General features: G+C 44.1%; 1 protein-coding gene across 1 annotated transcript in view; it reads left to right on the top strand.

The window, feature by feature from the left end:
- Positions 1–16,851, top strand: part of PKD1L1 (polycystin 1 like 1, transient receptor potential channel interacting) — a 188,869-nt gene that overhangs the window by 128,965 nt on the left and 43,053 nt on the right. The window contains exons 45-50 of the mRNA XM_050784834.1: positions 663–747; positions 1,187–1,363; positions 3,318–3,436; positions 9,648–9,758; positions 15,305–15,428; positions 16,754–16,837. Of these exons, the coding sequence (XP_050640791.1) occupies positions 663–747; positions 1,187–1,363; positions 3,318–3,436; positions 9,648–9,758; positions 15,305–15,428; positions 16,754–16,837 (700 nt within the window). The remainder of the gene's footprint in view (positions 1–662; positions 748–1,186; positions 1,364–3,317; positions 3,437–9,647; positions 9,759–15,304; positions 15,429–16,753; positions 16,838–16,851) is intronic.

The raw sequence follows: 16,851 nt of genomic DNA, 5'->3' as shown, positions 1-16,851 counted from the left end.
CTCTCTGGCTCCCGTCCAGCTTGGACTCGCCATCGGAGACCGCAGGGTCATTCAGTGTGGCTCCATGGCCCACGTCTTCATAAACCACAAAGAGTAGCCACAAAGCTAAGGCCCTTTCTTCCCGTCTCTTCCATCTCAACTGTAGATGTTGAATCACTCTGTGAGAATGGGCAGGTACTTAGACCTCTCTTGTGCCTCCGTTTGCTCATCTGTAAAATAGGAACATCAGAGAGCTTAATTCTTAGGGCCTGGGGAGGAGCAGCTGAAATATGAAAGCTGTCCTGTTAGCATCATGCCTGCCCCAGCGGAGTGCCCGCTGGCATCCAGCTTTGTTGTTGTTGCTGCTGTTATTATTATTATAGCCCAACCTGTTTTCTTCCCCCTTCCCCTCTCTGTGCTCTGTTCCATCTGCCTGTTGGGTTTTCCTTTCTCTTTCCCACTCGGCAGCTTCAGGGAGGTCAATGTCCTCTTAGCAGACAGGGGTTCCCCTCCGATGAGCAGAAAGACACTGCCCACGTCCAGCACCACTCCCACAGCTGGCTTCCTGCCATGGCGAGGCCATGGGCCCTCATCAGGCAGTGTCCCTGTGCTTAGGCAGCAATGACTGCTGGGTGGCCTGCTGCCCTAGAGGGTGCTGACCACCACACTTTCCCTGGGGGCAGGTTTGGCCAGGAGCAGTGTGTACGGTGGCTGCACCTGCTGTCCCTCTCCGTGGTCTGCTGTGTTTTCATCACCCAGCCGCTTATGGTAAGAAACATCCTCCATGGTAGAAGTGCCTTCCATCAGGAGGGGACCTAGACGGGAAGGGGAAATAGAGGCTTCATTTTGGTGGTGTATGACTTTTCTTTATACCCTGATTTCAATTGTGGTGAGAGAGAACCAGGAGCCAGGCTCTGTGCTAAGCTGCACATGGGCCTGTTCTTTAATCCTCATAAACATCTTCGAGAAGTGAACCACTTTAACCCACATTTTTCATTTGAGGAAATTGAGCCTCAGAGAATTTAGGTCTCTTGGGCGAGGTTACACCTGGTGAGTAGCTGGGCTGGGAATCCAAGGCAGTGACTACTGGTGTCTTTAAAACTGGGAGATGGAGTCCTGTTCATGATTAGGGGACAGGGGGACAGCTCTGTGTGGAACGAACACGGGCACAGGGTGGCTCTCTGCTCTGTCATGTTTTTCCTTCCAGGTATGCCTCATGGCCTTGGGTTTTGCTTGGAAAAGAAGAGCTGACAACCACTTTTTTACTGAGTCTTTACGTGAGGCTACCAGGGATCTGGACTCTGAATTGGCAGAACGTTCCTGGACTCGCCTCCGCTTCTCTTCAAGCTGCAGTATTCCTGACTGTGCAGGCGAGGTTGAAAAAGTAAAAAAATGACCTATGCCGTGCAAATTGAGCTTTAAAAAACTGCTTTATGTTCTATCACTCATATCTGAATGTAGGCTTTGAATTCAAATTGGGTTGCATCTTTGGAGACCCATGGGATGTCTTAATTTCTTATGTTTCTTTGCACACACATATATGATAGATGAACACATAGGACTTATTTTTTTTTTCACTCCCATCCTAAAGAAGTTAGAGCATCAAGACAATTAGCATATTTTAAAATACTGAAGCAAATGAGAACTCTAATTCTTGGCCATGATTTTGGAGAACTTTTAGGCCATTTGCCCTTCAGTGGACCCGCAGAAAAGGTACTCCTCCCCATCATTCCTCCCTCCCTGACTTCATCCCTTCGTCCCTTCCTCCCTCCCTTTCTTCCTTCTTTTATTCGGTTTTGCCTATTGTATGTGTAGCATTCTGTTGGGCAGTGTGAATGATGTGAAGGAAGAGAAAGGTCTATTGGCCACTGCAAAGAAATTCACAGGCTCATTGATTAAGTGCACATGAAATGCATGTGCGATTCTGTACTCTTGTAATAATCACAAGTCACTTATGACCAAGGACCCAATCCCAGTTCATTTAGAGTCAGACCCTGGTCTGGGCCTCTGCTCATCTCCGCCCTCCTCCTCGCAAAGGATCCTGATAAACTTCATGTCTGAGGACCTGTCTGAGGCCTCTCAGCCCTGCCTGAAACCAGGGCTGCTGCTGCTGAAGATAGGTGGTGCACACAGGTTATGTAGTCATTGTGCTATTTTGCATCTACATTGTATTTACATTTGTCATATCATTTGTTCCTTATAACACTTTATGAATTAGGCAGCATCACTGCACCCCATTTAAAGATGATGTGAAACAATTAGGCCCAAGGTATACTGCAATAAAGGGGAGTCTGGGGCCCAAACCTGGCCCACCTTGCCCTTTCCTCCTGCACCCCCGCCCTGCAGCACCTTAGCTCTTGAGAAGCAGCATTGCCCTGGTTCCCTCATACCTGTTGGATCTCAGCTTTCCTTTGTGCTTCGAAGGCTGTCCTTCCTCTTCTCCCCTCGGGCAGCTATGCCCTGCTGTGCTGCAAGTTTGTTCATTTTCTTTCTATCGTCCCAGCCTTGGGGGTGAGGCTCCTTCAGATGAATTCAGCCTAATCCTGAGGGCCAGGCTGTGTCATCTCCAAACCTACGCATGGCTCATTAGCACCTTAGAATCGGGATGCCCCCCACACCCAAGCCTCCCCACGGATCTCTCGGCCACACATGTTCCCTTCTCAGAACGGCACAACAGCCGAAGGGAGTCACTTAACTCCCAACACCCTGCATGTGCAGCTTTATATTGTTTGCATCCCTGCTGTCAAGTTCCTAGAAGCCCAAGTCTCTAGGAGGAAGGACTGTCTCTGATTCCTCAGATGTCCCCAGTGCCTGATCCAGTGAATGTGTGTTGATGAATGAATACCTAAATGAGTTCATTTATCTGGCTACTGTTATGCCCTGTGCATGAACAGAGTATAAAAGTAAAAATGATTTTTGAAGAAAGAAAAGAAAGGTCATTTCTTGCTAAGACTATACTTTAAAATGATTTTTTCATACCTTGAAAGTCTCTGAGAGAAAATACTGTGCCCGTGCCCAAGATAATTGCTGCTGTAATTTGGCAGTAGTAGACACACCCCTCGTGTACAGCAGCTCTTTGTAATAGCCCAACTGCAATCCCTGCCAAAAAAGCTTGCCTGGGACATGAGCAGATTTTTAAAAATGGGTCTACCCCCCGTCTCTGATCCCTTCCCCAACAACCTGGTCTATGTTATTCATACAAAGTGCCTCTTTGTTCCCAAATGCCAGGCTGAATGTACAGCACAGCAATGACGCATTCCTTGGCTTGGCAGGAGCACCAGGGGCCTCTCTCCTTCCACCCGACAGCCCACGGCTCACCGGGCTCTTGTCCCTGACAGGTCTTGGCTGCCCGACAACAAGCTCGCCACCTGCGCTGGGCACATCCACCCTCCAAGGCCCATCTGAGGGTCACCAGAGATAGGATGAGGAGAGAGAGTCGCACACAGGCTGCCCTGAGGTGGGTGGCGGCCTCTGTTGGGAGGGCTTGCTCCACTCCAGCTCCCTTCTCGGAGGGGGTGCCCCACTGCTGCTGGTCCTCCTGGGAGATTGTTCTCCTCGAGGAGTCGGGAGTGGAGGTGGGGACCACCTTGCTGTCCCCAGAGCTATCCTTATCTATGTAACAGCCTGTGCTGCCCAGCAGATGGGAGGAATTCAGGTTCCAAACATGATGAGAAATTGATGCTATTAAGAAAGCCTCCTGGTAGGGCGCGAGACGTGCATCCCAGGAGATGGGAGACCATTTAGGTGGAAAACAGAATTGAAGTCAGAAAACTCAGTTCCACAATTTGCCCATGATGAGAAATTGATTAAGAAAGCTTCCTCCTCTGGGCCTCAGCTTCATGCATCCAGCATAGATTCACACACACAGTTGGATTTCATCCCACCCATACGTGTGCTTAGCACATGGTCTAGGGCTTCTGCTTCTCCAGCTGGGACACACAGGGATGTGGAAGCTTGTAAGATAAATGCAACACCTCTTCTTAGGGCATGGATTTAGCCCAGTGACAGGTATTTTAAAATATTTAATATTCAGATATGCACAGCTGGTGTTCATAACATATTTTAAATTTTTTTAGATAAAATACAAACCTTAATAAATATCATGCTGTGGCAAAGCTCTCCAACTTCTACCTCCAACACATTTCTCTCAGTGGTACCATCCCCCTCCAATCATGGTGGTGCTGGATGGCAGCCACTGCAAGGAGCCTTCTCTAAATGCTAGCCAAAATCCCTCTTCAAATTCGAAACACAAATTCGGTCTCCTGCAAATCTTTCTGGTGTAGTTTGTCAAGGATTTGGGAATTTCTGATAGTTTTTAAAAAATGGCATGTGATAGAAGCACCTCCAACCATCTTCCTTAAAAAACAATCCCTTCATACCATGTGGCACACCATTAGCTTCCCCTTAAATATTTTCACATCCCTTTCCAAGGAAAAGAGCTGTGGTTGTGTTAGGATGTCACATTTAAAGGAGAATGGGAGAGGAATTCCGGGAAGATGGAGCGGTGGCCAAGTTTTTTACTCTTACCAAATCTCCTCATAAAAATAGAGCAATTAGGATAGCAAAAACAAAACCCATAGAAAACATGCACAACAAAATTACATGAGTTGGCCGCCGCCACCACACACACCCCCAAAGGCACTCAGGTGGGAACCAACCAGAGAGTGCACCCACCCTGTAGCTCAGCAGCTACAGAACATGGTGGAGGGAAGGATAGGGTACATGATGTATCTGAGAATAGGAGAACCCCAAGCTCCTGTAGGTATTGTTCACTGGGAGGGTGGTGGGCACATCTGGGAGGAATTTGCACAGTCACGTTTACAGGTGAGTGAGGGCCAGCTCAGCCCTCAGAACTAACCAAACCCAGCTCTGCCAGGACATAGCCCTCTGGGGTGGAGTGGCTTGGAGCACTGCTGGGGGAAGCATCCAAACCAAGCAGAACAGGCCCAGAGATAGCATCTAGGAAACAGGAAAAACTAGTAAAGTATTAGGTTACAAAATTAAAAGACAAAAACCAATATCATATTTATATACAAGCAAAAGTCAGAGATTTAATACAAGACCATATTCAACAAAGCAAATAATAAAATAAATACAACAAAATACACTTAGGCATAATCTTAAGTTTCTCTAAGATTTCACTGAGGAAAACTTCCCTATGACTCAAAATCCAGACACAAAAGGGGAAAATAAAAATAAATTGGATTACATAAAACTTGAAGAGAAAAAAATAACTCCTACATTAAAAGAAAATAAATTTGTAAAATAAAATGACAGCGACAAACTAAGAAAAAATATTTGTAACAAAGTTTTAATATTCTCTCTTTGTTTTTTTTTTTTTTTTTTTAGACAGAGTTTTGCTCTTGTTGCCCAGGCTGGAGTGCAGTGGCTCAATCTCGGCTCACTGCAACCTCTGCCTCCCAGGTTCAAGCGATTCTCCTGCCTCAGCCTCCCAAGTAGCTGGGTTTACAGGCATGTGCCACCATGCCTGGCTAATTTCTTGTATTTTTAGTAGAGACAGAGTTTCTCCATGTAGGTCAGGCTGGTCTTGAACTCCTGAACTCAAGTGATCCACCCGCCTCAGCCTCCCAAAGTGCTGGGATTATAGGCATGAGCCACCACTCCCAGCCTAAGGGATCAGCAACTCTTTAAAACCTAAAACTGGACTGGAAAAGTGAACAGAGAGTTCACAGAAAAAAAGAAATTCAAATGGCTCTTTCACTTACAGTAAGAGAATTGCAAATTAAACTGTGAAAATAAAAAAAATGTGGCCGCATACTCTGTCAGTGAGGCCATGGCAAATAGAGACTTTCACACAGTGCTGGTGTGAATGCAAAATGGTACGGCCACTATGGGGGAAATTCGAAGTCTCTACACAACGATAGATTCATTTACCGTTTATCCAGCATCTCCAGTTCTTAGAATCGCTCTTAAAGACACATTAAGGAAAACATGAGCAGACCCATGCACAAAGCCATTTGTGTGGGAACTTTTGTAATGAGAATAGCCTGGAAAGAACGCACATGTCTTGCTGGAGGGACAGGAACACAGTGGAGTAGTGTCCAGCTATGTAGAAGCATGAGGACTATCCCTCCAGACTCCCAGGGAGAGGCCTGTAGGAGTCACTGCAGGAGTGAAGCCGGGTGGAGGAAAGCAGGCGTGCTGTGCTGCCCACTGCTTAATGAAAGGGGACATGAATATGCGTGCCTGTGGATCTGCTCACCCTAAATAAAACAAGGGAAAGGCAATCCAGGCACCTTTAGGAAATATTAGTAGTTACTTATGGGGAGAGAAGGAATACGATTTTTAAAAATCTGTGTTAAGGTTAAAAATTCGAATTTATAAGCCTAGTCTCTAAGTACAGAAAAGAACGAAGGGAAAACACCCTAAAGCTGTTTTCACCAATCGTATTGTTAGTGGAGCGTTAGTATCTTTATTCTCATTGTTGATTTATTGTGCGGTAAAGGAAATGAAGAATTCTGTTATTTTCTAATTCTGTCATTCCTGGTGTCCTTTAAAAGTGGAATTCTTGATGTGAGAGAAAGAAGGTACGGATCTGAGTTCAAGGAAGTCAAAACTCTGTAGTCCTGAATTTGAATTGCAAGTATAGGTATGGAATCATGTGGGTTTTTTTTTTTAAGGAAAATATATATATATATTTTTCTAGATCTTTCCAGCAAGAAAAGACCTAGAAACAGCCCAGAAGCAACACACACTTTTAACACCTAGATTTGGTCTGCCAAAAAGAAATAGGAGTCACTGGGATTCCTGATTTGAAGACGGTGATGGAAAATGTTTAAGATGAGCCTGGAATCTTTCTTAAGCAAGGGAGCAATTAATAACTGCTGGAGTCATTGTCAGAGGACCAAGAAGCCAGTTTAAAGAGGTTCAGATTGGTCAAACATGGGGTAATTAGATATCAAGATTAGAAACTACTGAATTGAAGTTCATGAAATCTATCTAAAGCCATGAGCTGGTAACAACACCCGCAATGTAATTGATCAGTGTTGGTGGACACCCAGAAACCAACTTGATAAAAGCCAGTGAAAGTCTGCCTTTCCTATACAAACTGTACCCCTGGGAAACCACATCACAGGAGGGGGGATATTTCTCTTTAGAGAGGAATTCCAGCTAATGAATGAGGACTAGGCAATAGAATTAGAGCCTGACCATTTTTGCAGTTTTAATGAAGTAATGAATCTAGGCATTGCTCATTAACAGTGGTCAACATAAAAGAGAGGAGGGAGAGAGAAACATCAGACATTCTGTGTCTGCTGGTGGGAAAACACCATCATCTATGAGGCAACCTACCCAAAACAGTCCAATCTTAATCTGATGAAATGATTTTGCCAACTTGTAGTTTACCGTAAGAGTATGTTGACACCTCCATCGAAAAGCAGGACTCTGAGAACATGCTCAACAAATGGATTGCAAAGAAGCAAAAATAAATAGAGATGATACCCATAGACTGGAAGAGACATGAGGAGAAAAGCAATTAATGCAATTTGTCATAGTAACAGACTAAGAAAAGCCATATGATCATCTCAATAGAGGCAGAAAAAGCATTTGATAAAATTCAACATTAATTCATCCAAAAAAAAAAGAACCTCTCAGCAAACTAGGAGTAGACGTAGGAATAGAAAAGAGTTTCCCTGAACTAATAAAGGGTATTTATGAAAACTCGACACCTAACATCAATCAATAGAGAGACATTGAATGTTTTTTAAGATAACGAACAAGGCAAAAATGTCCTCTCTGATCACACATATTGAACATCATTGGAAGTCCTAACCAATGCAATAGGCAAGAGAAAGAAATTAAAAACGTATCGATTTGAAAGGAAGAAATAAAACCATCTATTGGCAAATGACATAAATTGTCTATGCAGAAAATCCCAAATAACTTACAAAAACAAGCGTTCTGGAACTAATAAGTGAATTTAGCAAGTTTGCAAGACAAGTCAGTATACAAAAGTAAATTATATTCCTATGTACCAGCAATGAACAATTGAAATTTAAAAAGGAATGCCATTTACAACAGCACCAAATAAATTAAGTACATGGACGTAAGTCTAAGAAAACGTGTGCAGGATCTGTATGTTGAAAATCACAAAACTCTGATGAAGGAAGTCAAGAAGATCTGAATAAATGAAGAGATAGACTGTGTGCGTTGATTGGAGGACTCAGTAATGTTCAGGTGTTGATTCTTTCTGCAGTTTCAATGCAATACCACAAGATTTTTTTTTTTTTTTTTTTTTTTTTTTTTTGATACAGAGTCTCACTCTGTCGCCCAGGCTGGAGTGCAGTGGCGCGATCTCAGCTCACTACAACCTCCATCTCCCAGGTTTACGCCATTCTCCTGCCTCAGCCTCCTGAGTAGCTGGGACTACAGGTACCCGCCACCATGCCCGGCTCTTTTTATATATATGTATAAAAGTATATATATATACTTTTAGTAGAGATGGGGTTTCACCGTGTTAGCCAGGATGGTCTCGATCTCCTGACCTCGTGATCTGCCTGCCTTGGCCTCCCAAAGTTCGAGCCACTATGCCCAGCAAAATACCACAAGCTTTTTTACAGATATTGACAAACTGATTCTAAAATTTATATGGAAAGCAAAGGAACTAGAATAGCCTAAACAATTCTGAAAATGATGAGCGAAGTCAGAGGACAGACACTATCTGGCTTTAAAACATACTATACAGCTGCAGAAACCAAGGCAACATGATGTTTGGGGACAGATAGACATGCAAATCAATGGAACAGAATAGAGAACCCAGGAATAGACTTACCCAAATATGCTCAACTGATTTTTTGGCAGAGGCGCAAAGATGATCCAATGAAAAAAGAATAGTCTTTTAAAAATGGTGCTGGGGGCCAGGCATGGTGGCTCATGCCTGTGATCTCAGCACTTTGGGAGGCCAAGGCAGGTGGATCACCTGATGTCAGGAGTTCAAGACCAGCCTGGTCAACATGGTCAAACCCCATCTCTATTAAAAATACAAAAAATTAGCTGGACGTGGTGGTGGGTGCCTGTAATCCCAGCTACTCAGGAGGCTGAGGCAGGAGAATCACTTGAACCAGGGAAGGGTAGGTTGCAATGAGTCGAGATTGTGCTACTGCACTCCAGTCTAGGCGACAGAGCTAGACTCTGTCTCGGAAAAAAAAAAAAAAAAATGGTGCTGGGAAAACTGGATATTGATATGCAAAATAAATAAACAAATAAACCCCAACACACACCTCACACTTTATACAAAAATTTCCTCCCAGGGATTTAAAAGCCGAGTTTCATTTAAAATCTTTTGGCCCGGCATAGTGGCTCACGCCTGTAATCCCAGCACTTTGGGAGGCCGAGGCGGGCAGATCACTTGAGGTCGGGAGTTCGAGACCAGTCTGACCAATATGGAGAAACCCCGTCTCTACTAAAAATAACAAAAGTTAGCCAGGCGTGGTGGCACACACCTGTAGTTCCAGCTACTCGGGAGACTGAGGCAGAGGAATCGCTTGAACCCAGGAGGCGGAGGTTGCAGTGAGCCGAGATTGCGCCACCGCGCACCCACCTGGGTGACAGAGTGAGACTCCATCTCAAAAGAAAAATTGCAGATTGAAACATTCAGATACCTACATACAGGGTCTGTATGGATGCTAACTTAAAAACTCTTCTTACAGAGACATTTCCATGGACATCCTCATGCTTCTTCTGCTTTTGGGTATAATGTATGGGAGGTTTTCTCAAGATGAATACTCCCTCAATCAAGCTATCCGGAAAGAATTTACAAGGTAGGAGGTTTGGGTAACTCCTCTAGATCTGGGGCCATTGCACTAGTCCATAGCCTGTGTGCACCTTCCCCATATTTCACAACCCACGTATGAAATATAAGGAAGGTTGTCACAATTTCCCTGGTATTAATAAAACCCCCTCCATTCGCAGACTTTGGATACATTCTTAGCATTTTCTTTGGGGTAAATAGTGAAACGAGGATATTTCAAGGAATTTTAAGTTCTGCACCAAAACAGGGTCTTGCAGTTTCTTTTTTGCTGGAGCCATCAGTTTTCTGCCAAAGCCTATGGTTGCAGTTCATAATAACTGACATTCAAGTTCAAACAGTTTCTTTTTTTTTTCTTGGTTTTTTTTTTTTTTTTTTTTTTTTTTTTTTGAGACAGAGTTTTGCTCTTGTCACCCAGGCTGGAGTGTAATGGCGCGCTCTCAGCTCACTGCAATCTCCCAAGTTCAAGCAATTCTCCTGCCTCAGCCTCCCAAATAACTGGGATTACAGGCATGTGCCACCACGCTCGCCTAATTTTTTTGTATTTTTAGTAGAGATGGGGTTCACCGTGTTGGTCAGGCTGATCTTGAACTCCTGACCTCAAGTGATCCACCCGCCTTGGCTTCCCAAAGTGCTGGGATTACAGGTGTGTGCCACTGTGCCCGGCCTTCAAACAATTTCTAACACCTCTCAAGTTCTTGATCATTTCTCCAGTTACTCATTTGCTACTTCCTCCTTCTTTCTATAAGTAGTAGATGCTGACCATAGGTAAATCTAGCAGAACTGAAAAGTGAAAAGCAGAAAAATTTCCGTGATGCCACCAGGCAGAGGCAAGCATGATAGCATTTTGTTGTGTCCTATTTCTTTTCCATGTCTCAGTGCTTCTAAAATTGGGATGCATATTGTCACCAACAGGTGCATTTAATGTAGTCTTCCTTTTTTGTTGAGAGTTGTTCTTGAATCCATGGTTAGGCTTTATTTTTACCTGCCACAAATAGTCAGTCTGATAGTCCTTTCAAGGCAGTGTGGCTTTGAATTCTAAAGTGCATGATATGAAATAATATTGGTTCTTCGCTATGATTGCAATGCTGGTAAATACAATAATTCAGTGTGTTCCAGGAGTTACCTTATTTTACTCTGGTGAATATTTAAAGACGCATTTATGCAACAGCTCTATGAGTGTGTTGCCTTTGACTAAGTAATTCAATTTGATATAAATACGTTTTGGTGAGATTTTTTGGCAGAAGTGAGTGGCTGGAAAGTCCATTTAATTTTTATCAATTATTTCAGAACACATCTATCTTTATTTTTTGTAAGAGAGAGGGTTATTCATATGCAGCAAGATAATGGCTAATGGATATTGTCCCCTTTGTCAGCGTTGTGAACCACTCATAAGGTAAGTCCTGGAAGTCCCAGTGCTATGAGTCTGGGTGTTCTGTAGCTCAGTAATCCAAGTTTTTTTGTTTTTGTTTTCTGCTGAGCATTCTAGTAGTGAAATTAAGTGGAATTTTCTGCCTCCTCATTTGTGAAACAAGCAGTTATTTCCATCCACGACCAACTTTTCAGCCCTCCTATCTGTGCAAGTGCAAGCCTGTGCCAGTAGGTGGCGCTGTGTGCAAAACAAAGTGATAATTTTGGTCCTCTCTGAAAATGGAAATCTAAACATGAAAAACCTCTGACTTTTGCTAGTTTATTTTTTATCTCACATTTCACAAGTCAACATCATTTGCCATATTTCTCATGTGAATTGTTGCTTCTTGATAGTCAAATCAGAAATATCGCAGCTGAGATAATATTTGTGAGATCTTAGGTGCGGATGAGATTGATGTGCCCACCTCCACAACTCCTGTGGATTTGCATAGACCTTATGTTTCCCACAAGGATGCAAAAGCCCACTGCCTCTGGGTGCTCTGGCCACCAGGCAGGGATATTTGTGTGTCCCAGTTGGTAATGGAATGTTTAAAGTGGACCCTCTCCATTTCACCACCTAACCCCCAATACCTAATCCTGAAACATCAACAACTGAGGGTTTGGCATTTACTAGCATTCCAGATAGAGAAGCTAAGTAAGCCCAGGAGGGGAAATGGATGAAACAGAGTTCAGAGATCAGGGCCCCAACTCATGTTTGGTTGCTAGGTGACTCTGGCAAGTGCTTGGACTTAGCACCTTCATCTGTAAAGGGAGGGAACTGGACTACTGAGTACTTATGTCTTAAGAAGTCATTGCATTCTTGGATTTCGCCATATTTAAGTTGTATTTGAAGTGTTTCTGGACTTATGAAATACTTCATGAAATTCCAAAAAAAAAAAATACATAAAACAAAAAATAAACCAGCAAATAAAGCACCAATCAATGAAGCAAGCGTTCTATCCAAGTGCCATAAATGTAAGCAGCTGGTTTTATCTTTTGCATTGTTTAGCCAGCTTTGTGGGCTTATTTTATGTAATTGTGGTAATTAATACAGACAGGGCCAGAATACTCCTGGCTCATTGGGTTCACTACCTGCACTTTGGATGTGCCAGGAATGAGGCGTGAGATGTCTACAGTCTGGCCATTGGGTGCTTTGGGTTATTTTCAGGGCTTTTTTAGTTTCTTGATGTTATTCCAATAGGGAAGCAAGTGTCAAGAAGTGATACCATTTCCCCGAAAGTGGTACAAACTCAGCATGGCTATAATGTCTATACTTTATTCTTTAAAAACACAGAATATGGAGCATATTAGTTGCTATAAATGTACAATGTTTGTCTGTCAAACCATCTTGCTTCCCACAGCAGAAGCTCAACACTTTCCTCTGTTGAAAACTCACCTCCAGCCATCCTTTGCCTCTTTCCTACCCTCCCGCCCTTTCACTGCATCTCTCTGCCCCCTGGTTCATTCATTCTTTCCTTTGGCATGAATATTTGCAGAGATGTATCTGCTCACCTTATGCCTCCCACCTGTGTCTCCATCTGTGTTCTCCTTTCCTGATGCCTCTCTGTTGCTTCATTCCATCCTCCGGGTGCTCTGGCAGGCCTCCAACTTGCTCTGCATTTGATAGTTTGACAAAACTTGTAGAGAAGTCCAGAGTTAAGAACCAGTACCCAATAAAAGACCTGCAAAGATTAAGTTCTAGAGATGTACAAACCAATAAAGATCAAATACTTGAAAGGATAAGAGATCATTTCTTTGTAAGAAAAAGGAAATAAAACCAGTCAGATAAATTAATTCACTAGACTTTTACTCATACATGCTATCGAAATTTTTTTTTTTGAGACAGAGCCTCACTGTTGCCCAGGCTGGAGTGCAGTGATGTGATCTCGGCTCACTGCAGCCTTTGCCTCCCGGGTTCAAGGAATTCTCCTGCCTCAGCCCCCCAAGTAGCTGAGACTACAGGCGCACATCACCATGCCTGGCTAATTTTAGTGTTTTTAGTAAAGACGGGGCGTTAGCCATATTGGCCAGGCTAGTCTCCAATTCCTGGCCTCAAGTGATCTACTCACCTCGGCCTTCCAAAGTGCTAGGATTACAGGCCTGAGCCACCGTGCCCAGCCATATGGAAATTTTTGAACACATTTATAGTATATATAGATTATTGGTTGAGGCTACTGCATCTCTTTATTACTGTATATACTGATGACATTTATTTGTCTTTGATTTTTTTAATATTGTCCAATTATTGTCATGACTATCAGGTTTTAAAAAAACTTTTTCTAAATTATCTGCAAAATTATAGCATTTGCCAACCAATTTCTATGGTGTAAATCTTCCCAGCATGGTTTTTTTGTTTTGTTTCATTTCGCTTTGTTTGTTTGTTTGTTTTTTGATGAAGGCTCACTCTGTCCCTGAGGCTGGAGTGCAGTGGCATGATCTTGACTCACTGCAACCTGCGCCTCCTGAGTTCCAGCGATTCTCCTGCCTCAGCTTCCTGAGTAGCTGGGATTACAGGCATGCACCATCACGCCCGGCTAATTTTTTGTATTTTTAGTAGAGATGGAGTCTCATCATTTTGGCTAGGCTGGTCTCAAACTCCTGACTTCAGGTGGTCTGCCTGCCTCAGCCTCCCAAAGTTCTAGGATTACAGGTATGAGCCACTGTGCCCGGAACCACCATGGTCTTTTACACCACCAGTGTGACATCACTGAACATGGAGTTGGCAGGAGTTGTGCAAAACTGGCTCTCACAATGAGAGTCAGCTCCAGGCCTGCTGTCTACAGCCCAGCTTTGCTCTCAGGCCTCGTTTACCAAAGCCATGGCCATCATCTGAATGACTCACAGTGTGTTCATTCTTTGGAGTAATCTGGATCTGGTGCTTGACCAGGCATTCAATTGTGTGTACTTCTTTCTAACTTCTTCTCACCTTAGGACAAAATTCCTTTTCCCGAGAACTATTTTGGTCTCCCCTTTTTGTGGAGAGAAACCAGGATGAAACAGCCACATCAGAGCCATTTCTGTTTGCTCAGGGCATGTTGATGAGCACCCCATCCTTTCCATTCTTCAGTGACTCTTCATGGGAAGCCATGTATGAGAAAGGTTTTTAGAGTTAGGTGAGAGGTACTTTGCTTTCTCTCAGGAACACTTGATTTTATTCTTTTGCCTCTGGCTGTAGCTCAGAGCCAAATGTACACCCTGCCGCTGCCGTGTGCAGCCTTGGCCTATGCATGTGGCTTTATGGCAGTGTCTGAGCAAACTAAAAATGATAAATTTTGTTCATTTGACATTATTTCAATGCTCCTTTAAATCAGTTCCTTGGTGGAAAACAATGAAGCCTATTTGTAAGCATAATAAAGAAGTTAATTGGAAAGAAAACAGACTAGTGTTTGTGCCAACACTGCACTTCATCTGTGCCTTCACATCTGCCACTCACAGTCACACGCTGCGCCCAGTCGGCAGTCAGTGCAGAGAGAGGACTGGGTCTTGGTCTGGGTGTCCCAGAGCCTCCCCTGTCTACCCTAGCCCCGGTGCTCCCTCTGCACCAGCCCTGTGGCCCCCACACCTTCCCACCCTTTAGGCTTGTGGAAGCCCTCACCGTCCTCTCTGCCTGGAATACCCTCCCTCAGATGACCACAGGCTCCACCCTCACCTTCAGGTCTTTGCTGGACGTCACCACCTACTGAAGCCTTCCATGGCTGCTTGAACACCTGCTCACCCCACCACTTGCCTATCTTTCCTGCTTTTTTTTTTTCCCTCCTTCATATTTGTCACAGCATAGTATATGTTTGCTTATTTATCGTATTTGTTGCCTGTTTCCCCATAGGAGGGCAGATAATTGATTTTCTGTTTCCCAGTGCCTAGAAGAGTGCCTGACACCTAGTAGTTGCATGGTAATGTTTGTTGAGTGACTGACTGAGTGAGCAAATGAACAAGTGCTTCATCCACCATTCTCTCTTATCTCCTGCTACTAAGGAGCAAAGTGAGTTCTAGGGTTTCACGCTTCACGCTGCAGGCAGCTTTAGTTTAATTCCTGCGGAGTACCTGAAATCTGAATGAGAGAAAAATTGGCAAGGAAACATGCTTTTTTTCTCACGTTTAAATGTTCTTGTTGATGCAGAAGCAACTTTTTATTTTTGTTCTTGCATTAAGAAATGCCAGAAACTCCTTTGGTGGCCTGAGAAACATCACTGACTGGTGGGACTGGAGTCTGACCACACTTCTGGACAGCCTGTACCCGGGAGGCTCCCCAACAACCCGTGTGCCGGGGGCTCAGGTGAGCTTTCCATCTCCTCTTCATCTCAGAAAAGCCATCTTGAAGTGGGTGAAACAGTCACTAATACTGAACTGCAGCACTGCGTAGGTTCTTGAATGAGCATGCAGGTGTAAGGCCAGTGGCTCTCCAGCGGGTCCCAGCAGAGCATCCTGTTCCTTTCCTGCCGGAACCTGTTGGCCCCATCCCATTACACCCTGCTGAGCTGCACAGGGGTTCTCCAGATTCCTGTGCTTCCCAGGCCTGAGATAGACACAGGGGCTATGGCAGAGCCTCAGGAGCCCTCAGGCTGATGGGGTGCGAGGTCAGGAAATAGAAGATTCTAGTTCCGTGTGCTAACTACCCTGACAAGGAAACACAAGAACCACACCAAAACAGAGGAAGTGCAAGGAAGCTTCCAGAAAGAGGTGAGGCTGATCCCAAGTTCTGAAAAGTTAATATGCATTCTGCATAATCCCATTCCTTGCTCATCTTTTATTTTCAACCCCTTTCCCACGTTTAAAAATGAAATACACTGGGCACAGTGGCGCACACCTGTAATCCCAGCACTTTGGGAGGCCGAGGCAGATGGATCACGAGATCAAGAGTTCGAGACCAGCCTGGCCAACATGGTGAAACCCTGTCTCTACTAAAAATACAAAAGTTAGCTGTGTGTGGTGGTGCGTGCCTGTAATCCCAGCTACTTGCAAGGCTGAGGCAAGAGAATTGCTTGAACCCAAGAGGTGGAGGTTGCAGTGAACCAAGATCATGCCACTGCACTCCAGCCTAAAAATACAAAAATTAGCCGGGCATCGTGGCACGTGCCTGTAATCCTAGCTACTTGGGAGGCTGAGGCAGGAGAATTGCTTGAACCCTGTGGGTGGAGGTTGCAGTGAGCTGAGGTCGCACCACTGCACTCCAGCCTGGGTGACAGAGCTTTTCTCTGTCTCTAAATTTAAAAAAGAGAGAGAAATATATTTATATATTTGTCCACATTCCTTGAGCAGTTTATTTCTAATTTTATTTTGTTGTATTCTATATAGTCTCTTGGGTTTATGATGCTGGAGAAACTTTCAAAAAAAATAAAAGAGAGCATTCTCGTGTGATGCAAGTTACGGACATCATTTGAATGTTAACCCTTTTCCAGGACAAGCCTGGGGAGGTTGTTGCTGCCTTCTTAGAATGTTGGTTATATCCCTAAAATGGTGTTGGAAGGAAAGTAAAACTCTGACCTCTATGGTAGCAGGTGGAGTTACCCAGAGCATCCCCACGCCTTTTGAGCGCGGCTTGATGAGGAGGTTTGAAGTCCTCAGCACACCCAGTCCTCATGATCTTTTTTCTCCTTTCAGCCTGGAGCTCTTGGAGGAAAATGCTATCTAATAGGCAGTTCTGTAATTAAGCAACTAAAAGTTTTTCCTAGCCATTTATGCAAGGTAAGATGTTCCTT

This window comes from Macaca thibetana, chromosome 3 (assembly GCF_024542745.1).
Source record: "Macaca thibetana thibetana isolate TM-01 chromosome 3, ASM2454274v1, whole genome shotgun sequence".
Classification (NCBI taxonomy): Eukaryota; Metazoa; Chordata; class Mammalia; order Primates; family Cercopithecidae; genus Macaca; species Macaca thibetana.
The sequence above is the reverse complement of the archived record's forward strand: the minus strand, read 5'-3'. Positions and strand labels throughout refer to the sequence as shown.